General features: G+C 37.3%; 1 protein-coding gene across 6 annotated transcripts in view; it reads right to left on the bottom strand.

Moving 5' to 3' along the window:
* Nucleotides 1-9,252: 9,252 nt before the first annotated feature.
* The window catches only part of UBE2E3 (ubiquitin conjugating enzyme E2 E3), an 89,219-nt gene continuing 73,362 nt past the window's right edge, over nt 9,253-25,109 (bottom strand). For 4 of the 6 annotated variants that reach the window (XM_079925269.1, XM_079925271.1, XM_079925270.1 and 1 more), the window contains exons 4-6: nt 15,945-16,077; nt 11,906-12,053; nt 9,253-10,267 (exon numbers count right to left, since the gene is read on the bottom strand). In XM_079925269.1, the coding sequence (XP_079781395.1) occupies nt 10,170-10,267; nt 11,906-12,053; nt 15,945-16,077 (379 nt within the window). In that variant the 3' untranslated portion in view covers nt 9,253-10,169. The remainder of the gene's footprint in view (nt 10,268-11,905; nt 12,054-15,944; nt 16,078-25,109) is intronic. The other 2 variants (XM_079925268.1, XM_079925267.1) reach the window with 2 other exon arrangements.

Raw genomic sequence — 25,109 nt, 5'->3', positions numbered from 1 at the left:
ACTTCCAAATATTCAAATCCAGCAAAAAAAAAAAAAAAAAAAAAAAAGCACAAAGTTGCCCACTCATCACTGAATTATTCTGGATTGAACAGAAGGCTAAATTTCAGCACTGCCAAATGCTATTAGGCACAGAAGCAATGCACCATCTGTCTTGAAGTAACAAGTATATCAATTCAGATATAAAATACTGGTGTGCCAAGCAAAGTATCTTAAGCAATCTATTTTCTGATGCTTGAAACTTAACACAGCCAGCAACAAGGTTATATGCATCAATACTTGAACCGCTAGTAGTAAAGGAAATTATAAAAGTGTCAGAACATCAAAGCGTTGTAGTCAGTCCTATGAGCAGGAAGGCCTTGAAGAAGAGTCAGAAGATTAAGGAAGTTTTCTCAATGAGTCACTATTGCTATTTCTCTGAGAAAATATTTTTAAGTGATAGATAGAACGGCTGCCATTGGCCAGAATGACTCTGGTATTTTACTGAAAACCAGTGCATCTGAACCTACTACTGAAATAGATGCTGCTTCATCATATGGGGGCGTACTGATGTCATGACAGAAAGCTGGGCTTCTAAGGAGTTTGGACTGGACTCTGAAAACAGTGGGCAGCCACTGAAGTCTGTGAGCGAGGAGTGTGCTTACTCTGGGAAGATTAATGTGACCTCAGCATGAAGAAAAGATTGGAGTCCTTTGTATAGACAAGAGGGTGACTTAAAAGACTCCTGCAGATAAGGGCCTGAATTAGACCTAGGACTGAAAAATCTGAGAACAGAATCCAAACATGCTATCCTTCAGAAATAAGGTGAAAAGCCAGCAACTATTAGCCTGTATATGCGTGAGAGACAGTCTAAAGAATATTATGATGATTAATTTAGGTTAAGAAAGAAGAGTCATACCCTATTTAAGTTCAGATAATTAGTTGGGTATAAATGCAATAATCACACAGCAAAAGTACTGTTCAGCAAGACTCAATCAGGAAAAAAGCTGACTAAGTATTTCTTAATTCCTGACTCTCTAGGCAAAATTAAGTGGTTGAGCCAACTGTGATGTTTCGGGTCTGTCACTGACCAGGTTTTCACAGAAAATAAGCTAAGAAGTGCCCCATTTCTTACGTATGAACCTTGGAAGCAGGAAGTCAGGACAGGAGCAGGGAAAGAGAAACACAATAGAAGGTATGAGTCCTGGTCCTTAGCTCACTGCCCCATGGGTTCTCTGGAAATGAAACTTGCCCTTCAAATTCCCTACTTCCTGAGTAAGATAAAGGGACAGAAGGCCTGGAACTGGAAGTGTCTTCCCATGGAACCAGGGGTAGAAGTCAGGGTAATAGGAGTTGGCATCTCTGCATCCTTCTCTCACTACTACGTTACAAAGTAGACCTGGGGTAAACACTGCTCTATTTTCTAGAATCATCTGAATGGGCAAGAAAGGATTTTTGATAAGCCATTTTCCTGAGAGCTCTCTGTGCTTACCTAGGCCATCTCTTTTCCTGACTAGACTTTGATGAGCTCTTTGGGAAATGTAAGTTTCTCCCACTTGCAGCATGTAAAGCAGCATTAGTTATAAATACTTAAATCTGTTGATTTAAAAATTTAAATCTAGTTAAGTTTGGTGTCAAGGTAGATTCCTCAATGACAAGGAAAATCACTTCAAGGAAAGAAAATATTAAGGTACTCAAGATTCAAGTCAGCTAATATTTGCTAACCATACTTGATGAAGAACAGTCATTCCAGACACTAGGGGAATTTTAATTACTTGTTCATGACTAACATGTAACTATAAAATCAAAGGCCCATCTAGCTAAACAATTCACTTAACCATTCATTTATTCTCTCGACAATAAATGACCACTCTCCTGGGCACAGAGGAGTCACACAGACACATGAGGTCTGGTCCCCCCATCCTCCCTTTCGGCCAATAACCACTTCCTACTTCGTGGAGGAGTAGAAGCCACAAGAAAGCTTCCCACTACCACATCTACCCTCCAGCCTGGACCTATCCCCTTGCCCGCTGCTTGTTCTATTAACTAGGGATGGGATGAGATGTTGCATTCCCAGAAAAGGACAATCACTTCACTTGTGTGCTACATCCCATCTTCTCCTGCCTAACTAGTAGAGCTCAAGTTTCGTGAAGGTCAGTACTGCTTTAAGTGGGGATACTGTGCTTCCCAAGAGCTCCTAGTCTATTCAGGAAGAGAAAGAAATGTCCAAGGGAAGTGCAGGGAGTTTTGGAAACACCCCCAGTAAAGCACAAATGATCTTCTCGAGGACATTGCTTCTCTGCCCTACTCATCCGTTTCTCCCTCTCTGTTTATCTTTCCCATCAACATACGGTATAATTCTCCCCCATCTTAAAAAAAGAAAACTACTCTCTATTGCAAAACTGTCAGAAGTCTACAGTTTCTATTACCTTTGGCACCTACTCCAACAGAGCTTTTGATCTCGCCACTCCAACAAAACGATGCTTGCCATCAGTCAGTTGCTAAATAAAATGGCCATTCCGGTCCACATCTGCACCTTACGTGGCTCATCAGTCGCATCTGAAGCTGTAGATCATTCCCACCTCCGTGAAACTTTTCACCTCCTTTTCAGGTCCCCACGCTCTCCAAGGCTTCTCCTTTTTACTTCCTGATTGCTCCTTCCTGGGTTCCTTTGCTGATTCCTCGTGTCTGTCCTCAGCTTCTTAATGTTGGAGTGCCCAGACTTCTTTCTTCTCTAGCAGCACTCATTTCCTTGATGATCTCATCCAGTCCCACAGCTGTAAATATCACCTACCCACTCATGAATCCCAAATGTTGTGCCTGGCCCAGAACTCACTCCTGAATTCCAGGTCCGGATGTCCACTGCTCTGACGCCTCCATCTGGATGCTTAACAGGCACTTCCAACTTAACCTGTCAAAAGCGAGGCTCTTCATCTGTCTCCAGTCCTGCCGAACGCCACCACCCCCCACCCGCCGCCCCCAGGTTCCTCACCTTAATTAACTACAACTCCAGGCTTCTAGTTTGCTCAGGCGCCAAACTTTGACTCCTTTTTACACCACATAGTTAGATCTATGAGCAAATCTTATTGGCTACCTTGAACCAGAATCTGATCGTTTCTTACCATCTACACTAATGCCATCCAGGTTGGAGTCATCAGTATCTCTAGCCTGGCTCCCTCTCCCCTCCCCCCCAGTCTTTTTCCTAATGGTAATCAGAAATTCTCAAACAGGTCATAAACCTATCATTCTTTGGCTAAAAAACCCTCCGGTGGCTTCCATCTTACTTAGAGTACTACCCAAACTCCTCACAAGGCACTCCACACACTACGCGGCCCTACGTGACCTGTTCAGCTGTCATCTTCTTGACTTTGCCTCTTGCTGTTCTAGTTGCTGCTTTCTCTGCCCCACCTTCTCCGGGCCCTTGCTGGTTTCGGCAAACACTGAGCATGCCCCTGCCCCAGGTCTTTTCATTTGCTATTTCCTTTGCCTGCAATTCTCTTATCCCTCACCATCTTCAGCTCTTGACTCATCTTTTTGGTGAGGTCTTCTCTGATTACCCTTTCACAACTGCACTGCAACCTCCCCCTTCTCCCTCTCAGCACACTCCCTATTTCTCTTCCCCGTTTTGTTTCTGACATAGCACTTACCGTCATACATATACACTTTTCCCCCCTTTTTAAACTTTGTCTGTCGCCTTGAACTGGAAAGTAAACGCCCTAAGGATAGGGATTTTTGTGTGGTTTGTTCACTGCTAATCCTAAGTATCTAAACCAATGTTAGTGAAATGAATTGGATCCCTGATTTCTAGGGGCTCGTGATCAAGGGAGGTGACAATACAAATAAAATGTGTCATTAAAAAAATTACAAGGGGTAAGACAGGAATAAAGACACAGACCTACTGGAGAACGGACTTGAGGATATGGGGAGGGGGAAGGGTGAGCTGTGACAGGGCGAGAGAGAGTCATGGACATATACACACTACCAAACGTAAGGTAGATAGCTAGTGGGAAGCAGCCGCATGGAACAGGGATATGGGCTGGGTGCTTTGTGACTGCCTGGAGGGGTGGGATAGGGAGGGTGGGATAGGGAGGGTGGGAGGGAGGGAGACGCAAGAGGGAAGAGATATGGGAACATATGTATAACTGATTCACTTTGTTATAAAGCAGAAACTAACACACCCTTGTAAAGCAATTATACCCCAATAAAGATGTTAAAAAAAATTACAGAAGAAAAAACTGTCCCACATGAATACTTAAAATGACCTTTACTATTTGGGAATTGTGTGGCCAGGGAAAGAGTTCAGCAGAGGGCTAATGTGCTCCTAAAAAACGATAAAGGAATCAGGCAAGGGGTGCCAGCAATATCCCTGCAATACAGCTTTACTCCCTCACCTTGTGTTTCTTATAATTACTCTTCTTCATCACTAGGGAGATGAAGGAATGACATGCTCATATAAAGACTTGTCATAAAGCACTCCGGTCTCAGTCCTAGAGAATCTTTAACGTTCCTTACACACTTGCCCCGGAGTATCAGGACCTCTCTTGGTGACCAACAACGCTCAGTAACCTGCTCTCCATGGGTTTATCTCTCTCCCCTCTCAGTGTGAGATGGGCCTGGAGCAGCAAGCAGCCAACATACCTGAATTTGCTTAGCCAACTTACAAAATACTCATGTTACAATGAGAAGGCGGAATTACACTTCTGGAATTAGGGAGCTTCTACCCTGTCACCTTTCAATTACACCTATTGGCTCAGGAATAACGGGGCAATAAAGAAAAAAAGTGACCTGTTTGGTTCTTTGTCCTATTCTATCTCCCTTTCTCACAGAAGATAGAAGTGGGAAAGAAAAACCAAATGAAGAGATTTGGATAATATTTCAATGACTAACTTTCAACACTCCAGGACTGCCCCCCCCCTTTGTACTACTATACAGTACAGTATACTTGTTCCTCTTCCCTAAAATATTTCTCTTAAAAGAAATTTTTTCAAAAGCTACCACTTTTCATTTTTCCTATCAGATACCCCTAAAAGAATACTGTAAGCAGACACATATATTCCATTGTCTTCTTCCTTTTTACCAGTAAAAAGGAATAGGAGAAATATATCAATTAAGACAGTAATGATAATGGGAAATGATGTACATTTTGTAGGACAGAAAGCATTTTGGTATATTTAAGGACTTTTAAAATTACAAGATTCATTCTCCATTTAAAACAAGTAGGCATTAAGTAGGTTATGAAAATAACCCATTGCTACTTCTCACATTTCAAGTTTACAGGAATATCACCTACCAAGTATAAAGCACTGAATCAGTATGATGGGGGATTAAAGAAGACATGACTTATATGCTTTACATGGTCCCTGGATAACCTTATGGAGAAGATTACACCCATGATATAATATTCATTCTTTCAGCAAACGTATATCATGTTATATACTGGGCTAAGATACAGAGACAAGGACTATAGATATTATCCTCCAAAAGCTCACTATCCAGAAGTATGCATAAAGTGTTAAACTGAATATAATAAAGTATCAAAATGCATGCTAGAGATATTGGATATTCAGAGTAGTTTGAAAGACAATAATTATTTTCAAAGCATCAAATAGTATTAAGAATGTTTAACATCATATAGATTAGATAAAACTTACCTAATTATTATACTAATATTTTCATAGCTAAATCAGCAGGGACATCTGTTTGATTTCTCATTCAGTAGAAAATGGATACACATTAGCAAAGATGTGTTCTCCTCTGCTAACAAGAGGGAAAAATCTATTTGGACAGGAAAAAAACTATTTAAGAATGTATTCATCTCTGCATGCATCACAGTGCCTGAAATGACCTTCAATTAGCAAACTCTTAAAATTTGTAGAATAAACTCACCATGGAGGTCAGTTAAGGTGGTATATAGTATAACCACCCTCCCCCCCCCCACCCCTTCCATCCAAAAGAAAAAAGGAAAGAAAAAAGAATTCTTGCCCAGAAGGGCACCTGGCTTGTTTGATCACACTTGGAAATATGTACATGCTTGAATTGCTTCTATTATTTCCGATGTTTGTACAGATGGTGTCTCAAGAGAAACAGAGAGACTGACAGACTGAAGGTACATGATAGTAAAATGGAAAGGTTTCATTAAAAGAGCTGGACTTGAGATAAACTTTAGGAATTGGAAGATTTTGGGGAAAAACTGCTTTTAATGTTCTATGTTAAAAAGACCTGCATAATTGGCTTTAGCCTCACTGGATTTCAGCAAGGTAACCTACAGATACAAAAGATTTAAAGTCAATTTATAGTTCTCTAAATGCACTCATTGGTAATATCTAGGTTGATTCTGTCTGACAAGGTTTTAACACCACTTATCCACACCAGTCCTAGAAATTCAATTCATAACCACTTTGAAAGGACTATCATTCCACTGTGTAGAAACATCCCATTACGCACTGGAGCAGTTCACTTAAATCACTGAAGAACTTTACCAAAAAAAAGGTTAACAAACTAGTTACAAATAATTGTTATTTCAAATAATGCCTATCTACTAAAATGTAATTATGAATTATTTTTTATTATTTCGGTATTACTCGAAAAAACTTATTAATTGAAACATGAAACAAGGGATTTATTTACATATTCTATTCATCTAATGTAAGAAACACTAACTGAAATATAAGTGGATAATTATTGTAGAATCATTAGCTCAACCCCTTCAAATCATTTGCAATGGTTTTATGAAAATTATTAATGCTTCAAATCATGCCATGATTCTGTCCAAAGACCACAGTATGTCAGCTGAAGACGTGCAAATGTACTGCATTAACATGACTAGGACACAGGTTACTATGTGATGCCACAGGACTGAAACTGACTTGAGTTTTACAATGCAGTCATTCTTGTATTGCTGTAAGAACACACATGGGCAAGTAGAGGACTGACTCCAAGTACACAGCACCTCCACGTCCTTATTAGAAAGACTTAACATACACACGGGCCAAATCAAACCTACGAATTTTATCCCTGTGACACGTTAGGATATCCTAGTTTAGGAAAGAAAAAAAAAAGGCAATGTCTAGATAACTAATGTATCTTATTTTGAAAAAGGTCATCATTAAATGATTGATAAATTTATCAATATATATCTTCTGATGTGGTCATGTGATGCACGGTTAAATAAATTTAAAATAACATCGTTTATCTCATTTTCCAAATTAAAAAAGGGAAGCCAGTGATATTAAAAGTATTATGATCAATGTCTGAGACAGAATATAAATAAACATACCTCGTATTCATTGGAATCAATTAGTAAAGGCTTATTTTGTAAGGTTCCATTTGAGACTAAAATAAAAGATTAAAATAAGGATTGACTAAAATGCAAAATTGTACTTTATCTTATAGATTACCTTTCAGAAGGTTTCTAATTTATGTATACCCGCTTTTACATATAAACATATATATATTAAATACTAACCGTAATGCTATAAACAAAAACTCTTAGCCTAGTGGTAAAGAATGGGGGCTGTACTTCCGCATCATACTGGTTGTGTAATCTGCATCCAGCTCTTTAACCTGTCCGTGAATCAGTTCTATTCTGTCAACTGAGGATCATCAGAGTGTCTCTCTCCTGAAGCTTTCTGAGGGATATTAAACAAGATGAGGCACCTCAGTAACTAAGTGGGGCCTGGCATGCAGTGGTTTGTGCACTGCATGGCCCCTCTGAGGGCACACGATCATAATTAGAACACTCCAGGCTCAACAGGGTACATGGTGCTATGGCCATTCTTGAGTACTTACAACATTACATTTGGACTTGTAAAATTTGCTCTTAATGAATAAGAAAAGGTCTAGGTTTTAAAATATCACAATTTACATCTAGAACAAAGTTCCATGGGGAAAAAAAAACCTATTTGTAGTACACATGGATGGACATCTACGTAACCGGGAAGTGGATCAAAAAGAGAAAAGATTTTTTAAAATTCAGAATTTTAAAAGAACCTAATAGTAGGAACCGAAATGATGACTTATTACTCAGTCCATTTGAAACTGTGGCCTGATCCCGGCAAGAGAAAGTGGAACAAGCATAACGAATTTTGTAAGATTTAGGATGACTGAGTTTGAGGACTAAGGACTAGTAGAGAACAGGGAAATAATGAAATTAACTTCTTTGAGTTTTACATAAGAGATGAAAGTGTCTTATTTAAGGCCACAAAGGTAGTTTGTGGAAGAGCCACAAATATTTTTATGTCACCAGTTCTCTCCACTCTGTCCCAGGTGAGTATGGGACACAGCCTACAAGTAAACAGTTTGGTGGTAGTAATTAGGCTGATAGCACGTGAAGGAAGTCAAAGGATAGCATCTCCAAATATCCTGATATTCAGTATGATGAATGCTTTTCTAGGACTAAGAGAGAAGTTTATTAACCTAGGATGCAGAATGTACAATATTGGAAGTGGATAAAAACTACTTTCTACAGCTCATCTACATAGAAATCCTTATAGCTTACATAAAAGATGCCCATTCTCATCACATTAACTTGAACTCAAAATAGTAAAGGCTCAGAGGTTTTCATAAGCCTAAGCCTGTTTGGTGTACCTCTGTAACGTGGAGAGATTCTTTTTGGGTTTTTTTTTTGGCGGGGGGGCGGAGAGGCGGGTGTGCGTTAAGTGAAAGACAGATATAGAAGTGTTTATTTTTACCCTGATTTAAGACTTCTACTAACAAATACTCAAGTAGGAATCCATTATTCTTTGTGAGGGTATATACAACTAGAAATGTTTTACTTTATTATCCTGGAGCAATGTATTTTTATGCTAATAATTCCAGCCTATAAATTTTAGGGTGGTATTTTATTTCCATATTTAGGACTGGAGAAGACATTTGCCCATATTCCACAACCTTGGTTACATGACCAGAGAATTACCTCAATAACTATCCCAGTCATAAAAAAACCATTTATACTCTGTTGACCAATCTGAATATTGAAAAATAAACTCCTATAAGAAATCTAATATTTAATAATTATAACTAGAAAGAACGAATTCATATATCCTATTAAACCCTTAAAATTCCCTATTCTTTCAACTGAGAAATAATGCCACAACTGCACAGTAATCCAGAGTTCTAGTCTACCTTCAGGGCAGACAAGGGTTTCTATGTTCATCTCTGTCTCTGCCTATATCTGTTGGACAAGTGCATAATAAGAATGGTAATGCACACCAAAAACACCATGAAAATTCAAGAACAGGATTAGAAGTCAAAAATGCATGAAAGACACAGAAGGGCTACCAGATTAAAGTTATTTGACAATGCTGCCCAATGGTGGACAGAAGTCATCATTCTGGAAACAAAATCTTGTAAGCCAGGATTTCATGTTATTTTTGGCTCAAATATCATATTATCAAAGTAGAGCTTTATGTTTTTTTGAGACCAATGGTTAAAAAACGCAGTTTTGTATATTTAAACTCATGTATTCTCTCATTAGGACTTAAAGGAAAAAAACTCTACACATTTATACGATTTCAAATGTTTTCAATTTAATAAATGATTTATTTATACTAGTCCTCTGTAGTTAATCTTCATATTCACATTTTTATCTCATCAACAATCATCTCAGACACACCTTCTAACAAGACTGACTTAAAATATTACGACAGGAAACTATGCCTTCAGGAGCATGTTTATTGTGTTTGAGATGATACATCAGGTGCTCTCTGAGCTACAAAGGGTAAAAGGAAATCCTCTCGATACAAACTGACAAAGGTAAAAGGTAAAACATTTTTCACAACAGCATGAACCACATACTCAGAGATAGATCTGGGTTTAATACAAATGACGTAATTCCTAGTCATCTACGGCTACTATTATAACTTCATACAGATAATGAATTAGGCTAAAATGCACTATAATATTTGGTAGACTTCAGGACCAGTATCCTTAGTACATCACAAAATACACTTTGATATCCCAAAGAAGCAAGACTTGCAAGTAGGCGTTTTAAACGTAACTAATCTACAGCTACAAAGTTCTACTCTTGATAGCATTTACCTTTTTGGGGAGTCTCCCAGTCTCCAAAGGATAAAAGCAGAGAGTAGAATCAGTATAACATATACACAGAAGTCCGTATTGTAAAGGCTATAAAGATTTGCAGCACAGTGAGAAGATGCCTTCTGCTCCTTCACACTGCATACAAATTATGTGAATTATGTTGCATATCGCTTGGTCCACTGTCTGGCTATCCTGTCATGTTCTGCTCTGTTGGTCAAATACTGAGTGGCTATGCTTCCAACCAGAGGATCCGCTGGAAAAGTGGAAAGAACATTAAAAGATATTATATGGTGTCTTAAAGGTTCAGTTCTAATAGTCTACTGAACTGAAATGCTGATATTTCAGCAGCAACTTGATATATAATGGCTAATTTCTCAGAAGAAAAATGTTTAAAGTAACATAATCATCTTTATATTTTAATATTAAATTAGAAAAGCCTCTTTAAAAAATAAATGTTGAGTTAATAAATCTGATTTTTAAAAATGTGTATGCCTTTAATATACAAAAACTATTTTTCACTCAGCATTTTATTGAACAATAAAAGTGTGCTAGATGATTGTATTTGTTTTTCTACGGATATTTAAAAATTAATTTTTCCAAACTCAGATTCAGAATGAAATATTTCCTTCATTCTGTACAATAACACGACTTAAATCATTACCCTTACCTCCATTTGAAAGCTTACTTGCCATTTTGCTTTAAATAGTACTGAGTGAGAAATTGAATCTGAGATGTAAATTTTATTTTGAATTTATTTTTCAAAAAAGGTGTACTATGTACTATGTACAACATTTGAAGTACACCAAACAACAGCCAGTAAAACGTAAAGCTTTCTTCCCTCCTGACTCCAACTACTCAGAAGTTTCTCTTCCTGGCAAATAATTTATACCTGTTCACAGCATTTCTACCCAGAGACATTATACACATTTATAAGCATTTAGAATATTGTTACGCATGTGTGTTTTTTTTTCAGTGCCTTGCTTTTTTACTTAATATATCTTAGAGAGTTTTCTCTATCCATTCACATAGAGCTACCTCGTTAAGCTACATCCTCTATTAATGGATATGTAGGTTATTTACAATCTTTTGCTTTAATAAAAGATGCCACAATGAATATCCTTCTATATATCATTCTATCTATCTATCTACCTATCTACCTACCTATCTATCAATCTGTATTTTGGGTATATGTATAACTGCTAGGCCTAATATAACAGTAATAACCTTTGGTGATTGATTAAATATTTAGGAAAAATAAGCCAACTTCTTTAAAAAAATGACCACTTAGTAAGAGAGCATATGTGAAATCCCAGGTCTAAACATTATTTTTAAGTCAGCTACCCACATTAAAGATCATGTGTGGCTGTTAGGCATTTCTTACAGATTATGCACTAATGACTTTACCTCTGAGTTCTTATAATCATAATCTAGTCTAACTCTCTCATCGGCTGTCATTTTAATATCGACTATTACCACATTTAATACAACCAACCATAATCCGAAAAGGAAGGGAGAACAAGAAGCCCTTCATTACTGAGAGGCTGCGTTAAAGCACATGGCAGCATGGAGGAGCAAGAGAAGGTGGCAGTGGTGTAAGAAACATTACTTTACTCGCGTCAAAAGTGGTTTGTACAACTCCATTAATTTAGAAAACAGAGAGTCACCAATGACAGGCAGAAAATAATTATAGGGTAGTATGCCATTAACAAATTAAAGGAAGTTATTGTGAAACTTCTGGTCTATTCTAATTGAAATGGCATTGATAATTTCCTCAAAAAGTGTTTTATGCTGATCTTTCTACCAACAGCATTTACTTCTCAAATTCACTTCAAACTGAAAAAAAATGCAGTTTTTGTAGCCTCACTGTATGTGTTAATAAAAATCTGCTTACCAGGGTTGCAGTCTGTCAAAAGAGAACAAATTGACAGCAAAACCTTTGAAATAGTCAAAGCAGGACTCCAGTTGTCTTTAAGGATGTCCAGGCAGATGACTCCCTGACTATTGATGTTGCAGTGATAGATTCTGGTGCGGAAAGTAACCTAAGGGCAGTGACATTAAAGACAGAAAGAAAATAAAAAGCTTTATTACCAACTAAAACTCTCACTAGCAAAAATGAAGTGGAACATATCACAGATCATAGCAAACAGCATATAATTTCATCGAAGAGCTAACAAACACTAGGTTTAAGTAATAGCAAAATTAAATGGTTTTATTTAATTCAGTTCAAAGAAATTGTTTTTACCCAGTATAGCTGGAACTATATTGCTTTTAAACCAAATGAGTCGCTGAATTGTTTAAACAAATGAAACGGTAATTCTATGAATGTATGTGTGGGCATGCACTCATACACCACTATTTAAAGACAGGAAGTGAGGGAGAACAGAAACGTTTTGGTGCCAAAGGTAAGAGAAACTAGTGAAGAATTTTTTTAAACATAAAACTAAAGTTACGTTAGTTTCTTAGTAGAAAAAGGTCACCAACTTAGCTAATCTCTTGCCATGTGTCAGAAAATACTGGAGAAGGTTGGTGAAATCACCAGCCTTTCTATTTCTCAGACTTTCATTTCCACAAATGGCTCACTGTCTTGTTAGACTGAGACAGTAAAATGAAACAAGTAAGGTCTTAAGCTACTGAATAAAGGAAACTATTATATCCTTGAGATATGTGAAAAAAGAGAATAAACCATAGAAACAAACACCAGTTTCAAACAAACACAAACACAAATTGGGTGGTTAATTCTTAATTTGGAGTTGCAAAGAAAAAAGACAGTTCCTGATCCCTTGGAACTAGCAATGTACTGTGACCTCCCAAGTGGAGTCTGGGAAGAAAATGTTTAAAGCACTCAAAAGTGTATTTCTGATAAGGACGCATAATTAAAAACAAGAAAGAAACCACTGGTGTAGTGGGGAAGGAGGAGAAAGAGACCACAGTAGTACTCATTTTATCCACACTTTTGCTTTCCATGGTTTCAGTTTTGGACCCCTGAGGTCAACTGGGGTCCAAAAATATTAAATGGAAAATTCCAGAAATAAACAATTCATAAGTTTAAAATTTTGTGCTATTTTGAGTAGCATGATGAAATCTTGCACTGTCCTGATCTACCCTGCCTGGGTGTCCAGCATAATCCTGCCCAGTCAGTCTACTAAGTAGCATCTTGGCTATCAGTTCAACTGCTGCAGTATCGCAGGGCTTGTGTTCAAGTCACCCTACTTTATTTGATAATGGCCCCAAAGCTCAAGAGTAGTGATGCTGGCAACTGAGATCTGCCAAAGAGAAGCTCTAAAATTCTTGCTTTAAGTGAAAAGGTGAAAGTTTTTGACTTAATAAGGGAAGGAAAAAAAATTCTACACTGAGGTTGCTAAGATCTATGGTAAGAATGAGTCTTCTATCCATGAAATTGTAAAAGGATAAAAACACTTGTGCTAGTTTTGCTGTTGTACCTCAAGCTGAAAACGCTACAGGCATAAGTGCTTAGTTACGATGAAGAGGCATTAAGTTTGTACAAGATATTTTGAGACAGAGAGAGACCACAATCACATAACTTTTATTACAGTATATTGTTATAACCGCTCTAACTTTATTATTAGTTATTGTTAATTTCTTACTGTGCCTAATTTATAAATTAAACTTTATCATAGGCATTTATGCATCGGAAAAATAGCATCATATAGGGTTCAGTACTATCTGTGGTTTCAAGAATCCACTGAGGGTCCTGGAACATACCTCCTGAGGATAAGGAGGGACTACTGTATATAACTCTAGAACTGTTCTAACACAGTACATACTAGTTACACAGAGCTCTTAAAGTGTGGTTATAAGAATTAAGATGGGCTAAAAGTGTAAAATACATACCAGATTTCAAAGACAATATCAAACAGAATGTAAAATATGGCGTTAATGATGCTTCTATTGATTACATGTTGAAACGACGATATTTTTGGATACACTGGATTAAGTAAAATATTATTAAAATTAATTTCACTGTTTCTATAAAAAATTACACATGTAGCTTGCATTATATTTCTATTAGGCAGCCCTGCTCCAGAATATGGGAATAACGTATGTTCATATCATTGACAGCTGACTACTCAATAGATACGCATGGCTTACAAACACAATTAATACTCTGATTCCTTTCAGCTTCTAACAATCAATGAACAGAAGAGAATTAAATTTCTATTATTCTTCAAGAAGTTCAACACCTTATCTGAACTTCAAAAATAAGCAGAACTGTAGAGAAATAATTATACCTAAACCAAGATAACAGCAGAAGTCTTATTTCTTTTTCACTTGTCCAACTATAGATCTGAAGAATGCTTCATAATACTGCATAAGATATCTTAGGGAAGAGGAAGGAATCAACATTAAAGGGTTAGAAAATAAAAATATTGAGACTTTAGCAAAAAAATTAACATGCTAAATTAATAGCCATATTAACCAAAATAATTATGACAAATCATATACAGAAGTATGCTAGTCAATCTCTATTTTCCATTAAAAGATTCTAAGAAAAATGTCTCTTCCTTTAACAAAGTTTCCCTCATGTATAAAAATTTCATAAAAACTAAAATCTTGCAAACTTTTTTCTAATTTTGCTACCACGTTAAAACCAATTTCCAATATGAAAAATGATGGAAGTAGAAATAAGCCTCACTATAAATACAGTCATGTGCTATTTTGCTAAGGTTTTGTTTGCTGTAATACAGAAAACTTAAGCACTGAAGGCAAACTGAATAGTTAATGATATATTGGCTTTTAACATGTGTCATTTTGAATGTGAATACAATCTGCAGTATTGTTAACATGAGGGTTTTGTCCCTTTCTTTGATTGATCTAGCAAGAGATACTCGACATACCCGAGAACATTAAATAAGACAATCATTTAAAGATCTTAGGTTCTGATGGGACCACAAAGTAAAGCACTCAAAAACTGACAGCTGTAGTTGAGAGCCAATACCTCTAGGTGATAGGGAAACTTGGTATCTGCAATTTGAGGTAAATACCACTAGGTGGAACTGTTGTTACCTCGTTAGATAAGGGATAACTGATCTGCCTTCTTTAAAAAAAAAAAATCCTTTATTTTTACACACACACACATAACAACACACGTGCACGTGAGGCAGGCATTAAATCGCTACATATATTTTAAATAGTGAAGGGAACATAAGGAACTAGGTTGACAGTTAAGGGCTTGATAACACTTCTCCCTGACATGTCAGAAGTCTTTCTAACTACAGCATAATTATGCTCAGGCTTAATACTGATGGTAAAAACTGCTGGCTTGACTATTTTATTGGGAGAAGTCAGAGGTGGAAGCTAATCAAATAACTGTTATGTTTAAGACTTGAAAAATAACTGCCAGTGATCACAAGACACAACTCAACCCTTCTCGCTGTTATCCACCTAATTCACAGAGACAACAGGAGGCCTACGTCACCCAGCCGCCCTCACTCCCATTAATGCATCATACTTACAGAGGGCACAAAATAAGTCTATTAAATAGTACTAGTTCTCTCTTCTTTGCTATAGGTTTCTAGTCTTTGCTCATCTATAAAGATAGGGTATTTAACACAAGATTCAAGTTACTTAACTCTTCTTTCTGGAAGCTGTCAGACAAATTTACTTTTTATCCCAACAGGTTTCTTATGCAAGGTTCATAAGATACTTTTTCTCATATCATAAATCTAAAATTTATGTGCTTACTGATGGGCAAAGTGGCATACTTTTATTTACAATTAACAAACTCTCTGCTGATTACAAAGTTATTTGTAAAAGACACAAATCAATTACTTCTAGTTTTAAAATCCTTGGTTACATGAGAGTTTCTGTATAATCCATGAAAAACAAATAAAAATAACTACATCCATCCCCTAGAATAAACTGACTGTGGAAAAGGATAAGTATTAAAGAATGCAATTCTAGGTTCTTACCTTTGGTGGCTTAAATGGATAATCAGATGAAAATGTGATATCCAGAAAAAACACACCACCTTCATATACAGAACCTGGTGGACCAAGTATAGTCGATCTCCATTCATAAATGTTATCTCCTTTAGGCCCAGCACTATTTAAAAGAAATTAAAAATCAATGTGTATATCTGTGATCAATGAACTTAACATCTTAAACCAATTAAGTATCAAAGGTAAATTAGCAACCTAGAACAATAAGAGATAAGTATAAAAGAAATAAGTCTCAACCAACTTGTGCATGCATGTGTGTATAAACATATTTGGAAATATTTCTAACTTACAGAAAAATCACAAAAACAAAGAACACCTGTATAACTTTATCCAGAATCTCATTTTGCTCATTTGCTTTATCAACTCCCTCTCTCTCCCTCTGCATCTCCTCCTCCTAAAAAAAAAAACCACACACACATACACAACACACACACACTAAGTGCTTTTTTTCTGAACCATTTGAGAGTAAGTTGAATGTATCATGGCCCTTTCCCCATAAATATTTCAGTGTGCATTTTCTAATACAACTGCAATATAGCTACAATTTCAGTAAAAGTAAAATCTATACAATACCTACACTCTGCAAAATAATGTTGTCAACTGAACCAATTACGCCTTAGAAAAGAATCTTAATTTTCCTCCAGATACAAGATCCCAGTCTTGGGATCAACCATCTATATATCCTGTGCCTTTAGTCTCCTTTAATATAGAGCCTTTTAGCCTTCCTTTGCCTTCTATAATATTAATATTTTTGAAGAACACAGTTTTTCTTTTAATAGAATGCTCATCATTTGGAACTCGTCTGATGTTTCCTTGTGATTAGATGCAGGTATTTCAGTCCTGGCTAGAAGAGAATGTAAGTGATGCCGTGTTCTCCTCAGGGTGTCACATCCAGAGGCACACTGGTGATGTTAATTTTCACTATCCAGATCAAGTGCTGTCCAATTTTCCTACTGCAACCAATAAGCAACCTTTGCAAATACCCACACTCTTCATCAGAATTTCTCCCCTAGATTTAACATCGACTTGTGATTCTTGGCTAAACTACACCTTACTATGATAGTGATAAAATCATAATTTTCCAACGTCAGCATTTCCTCCACATTTACCAGCTGGCCCCTGAGCCCTCTCTTCTCCTGATTCTATGAATATGTATGTGTATTATTGGTGAGGTCTCATGGATTCCTATCTTTTTTCCTAATGATTTAGAATTCTTACTGAATTTAATTATTTTGACACTCAAATCACCCCAGATTTGGCCACTGGGAACACCTTCAAAATGACCCTGTATCCTTGTGATAGGCCACCATCATTTTTTTGAACACTTCCTTACTTTCTGGCCTAACGATATGTTCCAGGCTCCCATCCTTGGAATCTGCCATTTCTTCAAGGAGTCCTGGTTCCTTTTAGTGGGAATGTTGTTCAAGGTCTGTCTGAGTGCTTGGTGCTACTAAACCCCAAGTACATTACATTGTGTTCAACACCATCATTTCATTTATAAACTACAATGAGAGATAATTCAAATAAAGTCTAAACTCACAGTTATTTGTTAGGAAGACACATCCAATACCCCTTAAACCCTTTTCAAATTTACCTTACAGACTTCCATTTTTCTCTAACCTTTACACTATAGACTAACTTGACTTTCTGCACTGTTATGTATAAAGCTTTTCTTCTTTTAAAATGACCATCAGTTTATAAATGATCTGCATGTTTGATTTAAAATAAGTGCAAACCAGCACTGATAAAGCAACCACACTAACTACAATAGGACATTCAGGTATACATTAAATGATTTAACTATAGCTTATTAATTCTGTAAAACATACACTGCAGACTGTAAACATCAAGTAGGCGATGCTATCAATAATCACTCTGACAACAGTTCATACAGAAAGGGTGGAGAAAACTTGACGATATAATCAAAATGTTTACAGGATGTTTCAAAAACCTGTTTTTAAGGCAGATATATATGAACTATAAAATCTTACTTTTATGGCCTATTTAGGGAAAATACACTTTTGAAAAATACTATTTTCTAAGTTTTAAGTATACACAGCAACTGGAACTAATTACAGTAATGGCTCATTGTTCTGTCATCATCTGAGAATCAGGTATATTCCTCAAGGGAATTTTCACTGTAACTAAAAGCATACAAAATGAAGTATGAATTTTGTTCAAAAAAAGAAGTTTAAACTGATTCAATGGCATTTCCTTTTCTAAGTTAATTTTTCCCTTGATGACTCAACGTAATCGTTATAAAACTAAATTATAGTATGAGACTTTTATAGTACAGCTGCTATACTAAAATGTTTTAAACTACACGTCACACACTGATGATAATAAAGATGATGACGATGGTAACAGCAGCAGCTAAGGTTTACTCCATAATAAGCCAAGCATTTGTCAAAGCACCACAGTGTATATCTCATTTAATTCTCCTTACAAATCTATGGAGTAGGTACTATTATTACATTCCTATTTTTAGATGAGGAAACTAAAGTTGAGAGTTAAATAACTTTCTGTATGTCCCACAGCTACAAAATACTCAGAGAATTTGGACAAAGTCTGAATAAATCTCTATTGACTTCAATAGTTTTGCTATATTTGTATTTCCTCTTATAATTTCAGTGCTACTATGTGTAATTTAATCTCCAGTCAAGTTTTGCAAACACTTACTTGGGTAGGAACCCAAGGAGAGCAATTCTCCAAAGAAACCAAATTTCCTCGGTGATATTCTTTGGTTCTTGGCAGAAGAACTATGTTATGCTTCAGATGGCTGGGGATTACTATATTTTAATGAATCACGGAATTTCAGCATGAAAAGGATCTGGTTGAAGCCAAACCCCTCCTTTTACACTTGAAGAAACCAATTCACAGAAAGTAAGCGATCCATTTTAACTCTGCTCTGCCAGTTGGTAGAAGAGCTGGAATTCCCACACCAAGTTCTTGGTTCTTAAATTTGCTGTCTTCTCAGTTATGCTATTCTGCTACAAGACACTAAGGATATGGTTATTGCAGCAGGATACGAAATGTGACTTTCCCTACTGTTTTGGAGTAGACCTAGTAGGGTTGCAGCTTCTGGCTGTGTTCTAAGGAACCCAGCCTAAGGTGAGTTAGGGCTAAAAATCCAGCTCTTGCTGGCTGCCTTGTCTGGAATAAGAGCCCCCATTTTCCTTCTCACAAATCAAGATGGGGGCTGGGGGCAGTAAGGAGGGGGTGTGTGGGTGTGCTGGAGGCACGACTGACTCCACCCTAATTCAAACGTAACATTTTATAGGCTAGTAATTGACCTGCCACTGAGGCTTCACAGCTGAGTAGAAAATGGGTGCTAAATGCTGACAATCTCAAGATAGGTGCTAGCCACACCTTTTCACTAGTTCTCAATCTTCTCTCTTTTTCTTTTCCAAAAGGACAACACTCCAGCAATTCTACACTCCATCCTGGATCATCTATTTTTCCCTCTCTGGTGAATCATGCCCACAAGAATGCTACAAGCGCCACTTCCCCAATCTTTATTTAAAAACTAACCACGATTCCTTTACCCCTTCCAGCTCTCATTTCAATTACCTCTAACAGGCTCTTAACTCCCGCCGCCACTCCACTGAAACAGCTCTCATCCAAGGTCACCAGTGACCTCATCACTAGACTCGACGCTCATTTCTCAATCTTCATCTTATTTGACTGGCCCAGCAACATTTGACACAGTTGGTCACTTCTTCCTCCTTGATACACTTTCTCTGCTTTGTTGCTAGAATAACATACTTACTGGTTTTCCTCCTAACTTTCTTGGCTTCTCCTTCTCAATCACTATTGCCGTTCCTTATCTCCCTAACCTCTAAATATTGCCAATCCTCCAGAGCTCAGTCCTCAAACCTCTTCTCCTTTCTAACTACATCTACTCTTTCGTTGATCTCCTGCAGTTTTACGGCTTCCAATAGCATCAGTAAGCTCTGAACCTACAAACCTGTATCTCTAGCCTACATTTCTATACTAAATTCCAGAGCTATACATCTAAATGCCTACTAAACACTCTTTATTTTGAAATCTAATATTTTGTATCCAGTAATTTTGAAAAGTTTAACATGCCCCAAACTGAATCCCAGATATTACAATTCCTCTTACAAGCTTCCCTAATTCAGCTAATGGCAACTCTTTATTATTTTAGTTCCTCCGGGCAAACACCTAGACCTCACCCTTGACAACACTCTTTCTATCCCACCTCCTGTAAATTCCACTGGTTTTATCTTCAAAACATACCTCAAATTCTACTACTTCTCCCTACTCCTACCACCTCAACCATAATTGAAAACACCAGCATTCTCTGTCTGGTTAATTACAACAGCCTCCTTGCTTCCACTTGAGACCCTAAGCCCCACCACAGTATTCTATTCTCAATGACAACCAGGCAGAGCGATAAGTAAATCAGATCACGGGACTCTGGTCAAAACCCTCCAACGGCTTACCTCCTTATTCTGTGTTAAAGTCAAAGTCTTCTGACCTATAAGGCCCATCACCACCACCATCCTTCTTATCTGCTCCTCCTTTCCTCGCTCAACTGGCTACAGCAACCTGTTTCTCCAACTAAAATGTACATTTCCACCTCAGGGTCTCCGCACCAGTGTCTCTGCCTGGAATGCTCTTCCTCAAGATACCCACATGGTTTGCGCCACCACCTTCTACAGGTCTTTCTTGGCTCAAAAGCCACTTTCTCAGTGAGGCCTTTCTTGGCCACTCTGTCTAAAATGTCACAGTCTCCACACATTTCACCCGCCTTTCTATTTTTTCTCCATAGCATCTATCACTCTCTAACATATATTTTATCTATTTATCTTGCTTATTACTGTCCGTCTCCCACTAGAAATGGAAGCTCCATGAGGCTGCAAGTTGTGGACCAGGCTCTTCAACTTACGGTGAAATGGGCTTTTTATGCCCTGAAAATCAGACGTATTTTAATAAGTCAAAGTGACTAAAGAGTTGTGGGATCTGCCCAAGGGGAGAGGAAAGAGAGATCTCATGGAGCAGTGGGCCCCAACCTTTTTGGCACCAGGGACCGTTTGCGTGGAAGACGATTTTTCCAAGGACCAGGGGTAGGGGGGATGGTTTCAGGATGATTCAAGCACATTACATTTATTGTGCACTTTACGTCTACTATTATTACATTAGTTCCACCTCAGTTCATCAGGCATTAGATCCCGGGGGTTGGGGACCCCTGTCATAGAGCATGTTTAATGGCAGAGGAAAGGGGGAAGCAGAAAGGGAACTTTTCCTTAAATGGGTATCCCCTGCTTTTAAAAAATTCCCTTTATGCTCTTTGCTCTTACGAAAGACTTACATTAGTACCTGTTTTCACCAACCAAAAGAGATCCAAAGAAGATTTTCGCTTTTACAAAAACAGGTGAAAAGCAAAAACAGCGTTCAGTCTGTTCTGCAGTGAACATTTTAGAGACAGGGAGAGCGGCACCACCAAGCTCCTTCCCCTGGAACTACACTCAGCATCTCAGCATCAAGCCTCCATAGCTTTGAACTGTGTCTGTAAGCATCTGTGCTTTATCTCGATTTATTTTGTGCAGCCATTAGCAAGATGTGTCCTAAGGTAACTGCTTCTTCCTTTACATCATTTAGGCTTACAAAAGGTTTTATAGGGACACTCTACTTTCAGATAGTGGGGTAAACATGTACTAATTTCATAAGAAAGGGTTCATTTACTTAGTAATTTACTTCACTGATACAGCAGAAGTAACATTCATTCCAGTTCTGAGTCAAATTAGAAAAAAGCAGAGACAAAGTTAACAGGGACTTTGTTTACTGCAACCTCAATATTTTGCTAATGCCAAATAGAAAGATCAATTGTTAAATTTCAGAATTGAGGACATAAATTTTTGTTTAAATACCACTAAGAAAAAGAGTAGTATTTTATTTTACTGTTTTTCCCCTGCAAACATTACTTTCCTCCCTTTAAATACCATGTTTCCCATAAGCTATTATATCTTCTGCACAAAACAAACAAAAGTAAAAGGCAGGCAGAAAGTTTAGATAGAGTGACAAACTTGCACCTGGGAATTTTCTGTTACTAGCTGCTCTTATTGTTAATGAGTAACAATATTTTAAACATTAGCAGCAAGAGGACTGATCTTAGCAAAATCCATTTTCTCATCACTTGAATATTCGTTCAGCAATTACTGTTACTGCAAGGGTCATAAACACTAGCCTTTTACAGCACTGGAGTGATTCCCCACAAGAACTCTCAAATGCTTATTTAATTTAATAACAGATTCCCTTTTACAAATATCCTTTTCTTAACACAATGCTTTTTTATACAATTTTTAAATCTTATACTAAGCCAAATGCAAAGATTTACACTAAAATCTGTATGGTTTTTATCCCTATGGCGATCTTAAGAAGAGCTGAATTAAATTCAAGGAGAAAAGAATATAACAGATGTCTGACTTAAGACGGACATAACTATGAAAAGTGGTGTACTGGTGAGTGTTCCGTCCTAAACCATTAAATTGTTAAAATAAATATACCCGTGTCTGTAGTGTGCATTTAAAAAAAAAGTACTAATACAAAGTTCTTATTTAAGCGTGGGTTTAATTTTACAGCTACAGAAATGAAAGAGCTTGAACTAAGATGCCATATTGGTATAACTTCAACAGACCTTATCCACCATGACTAAATTTTAAAATACTATATATTAGTATAGAATCTGTTAAAATACAAATAAAATCAAAGAAGAACTAAATAAATGGAGAATACTGTATGTTCATGGGTAAGAAAACTCAATACTGTCAAGATGTCAGTTCTTCCCATCTACAGATTCAATGCAAACGCATCAAAATCCCAGCCAATTATTTTGTGGATATCAACAAACTGATTAGAAAGTTTATATGGAGAGAAAAAGATCCAGAATAGCCAACTCAATATTGAAGGAGAACAAAGTCAGAGGACTGCCAGTATCCAACTTCAAGACTTACTATACAGCAACAGTAATCAAGACAGTGTGGTACTGGCAAAAGAATAGACGAATAGATCAATGGGACAAAACAGAGAGGCCAGAAATAGACCCACATAAATAAAGTCAAGTGATCTTTGACAAAGGAGCAAAGGCAATACAATGGAGCAAAGACAGTCTTTTCAAAAAATGGTGCTACAACAACTGGACACCCATATGTTAAAAAAATGAAATTTAGACACAGACTTTACACCCTTCACGAACATAAACTGAAGCTGGATCACAGGCCTAATATAAAATGTAAAACTACAAAACTCCTAGAAGATAATATAGGAGAAAACTTAGTTGCCCTTGGGTATGGTGACGTCTTTCAGATACAGTACCAAAGACACAATACAGAAAAGAAATAATCGATAAGCTGGACTTCACTAAAACTAAAATATTCTGCTCTGCAAAAGACAACGTCAACAGAATGAGAAGACAAGTCACAGACTAGGAGAAAATATCTGCAAACAACACATCTGATTAGGACTGTTATCCAAGATACACAAAGAACCCTTAGAACGCAAAGAAAAAATGAATGACCTAATTAAAAAATGGACAAAAGACATGAACAAAGATACTGCACCAAAGAAGATACACAGATGGCAAAAGAACATATTAATAGATGTCCAACATCACATTTTGGTGCGGACTGAGTGTTTGTGAGTTGTCTCCCATCCACCCCCAAAGTTCATGTTGAAATTCCAACGTCCGACGTGGTGGTATGTGTGTGTGGGGGGGGCGGTGGCTATGCGAGGGAATTAGGTCCTGAGAATGCAGCCCCCAGGAACGGCGTTAGTGAGTGCCCTTATAAAAGAGACCCCCAGAGTTCCCTTGCTCCTCCTGCTATGGAAGGACACAGTGAGAAGACAGCCATCCACGAGCCATGAAGCAGATCCTCATCAGGCACCAAATCTGGAACTTCCCAGCTTCCAGAACTGTGAGAAATACATTTCTGTTGTTTACCAGTCACTCAGTCCATAGTATTCTTGTGACTGCAGTCCAAAGGGACTAAAACATCATTAGGGAACTCCAAATTAAAACAGCAAGATGTCACTACACACCTATATGAATGGCCAAAATCCAAAACACTGACAACACCAAATACTGGTGAGAATGTGGAGCGACAAAACTCTCATTCATTGTTGGTGGGAATGCAAAATGGCAGAGCTGCTCTGGAAGATAGTTTGACGGCTTCTTACAAAACTAAACATACTCCTACCATACAATCCAGCAACTGTGCACCTAGGTACTTAATGAATTGAAAACTTATGTCTATACAAAAACCTACTCACAAATGCTTATAGTAGCTTTATACATAATGGTCCAAACTTTGAAGCAAACAAGATCTCCTTCAGTAAGCGAATGGATAAAATGGTACATTCAGATGGTGGAACATTATTCAGCCCTCCAAATAAATAAGCTACCAAGGCATTAAAAGACATGGAGGAAACGTAAATGCATATTACTAGAAGCCAATCTGAATCATACATACTGTATGATTCCAACTATATGACATTCTTGGAAGTCAAAACTACAGAGATTGTAGAAAGATGAATGGTGGCTAGGGTTTAATGGGGAGGATGGGATGAACAGGCAGAACATACAGGATCTCTAGGACAGTGTAACTATTCTGTATGATACTACCATGGTGGATACATGTCATTATACATTCATCCAAACCCACAGGACGTAGAATACCAAGAGTGAACCCTAATGTAAACTAAAGACACTGAGTGATAACAGCGTGTCAAATGCAGGTTCATCAATGGTAGCAGATGTACTGGTGTGGTGTGAGATGTTGGTAGAGAGGAGGCTGTGCATGTGGGATAGCAGGTACATGGGTACTCTGTACTTTCTGCTCAATTTTGCTGTGAAGCTAAAACTGCTCTAAAATTAACGTTTATTAATTTAAAAAAATACAAATGAAGTTTAGAACAAGTAAATGTTTCCATATTAAAGCAAAAAGTACTGTTTCTTTAAGTGCTGGTTTATAGAAAGAGTTTGAAACACAATAATGTGTTTTTAAATGAGGTAATTTGGAACTCCGGATCACATTTTAACCACAGTAATATAAATGGTGGTTTCAATGCTGGCTCACAAGTCAATTTAAACCATTTCCCCCATAACTTTAAGTG

The sequence above is a fragment of the Stenella coeruleoalba genome, assembly GCF_951394435.1.
Source record: "Stenella coeruleoalba genome assembly, chromosome: 6".
Classification (NCBI taxonomy): Eukaryota; Metazoa; Chordata; class Mammalia; order Artiodactyla; family Delphinidae; genus Stenella; species Stenella coeruleoalba.
The sequence above is the reverse complement of the archived record's forward strand: the minus strand, read 5'-3'. Positions and strand labels throughout refer to the sequence as shown.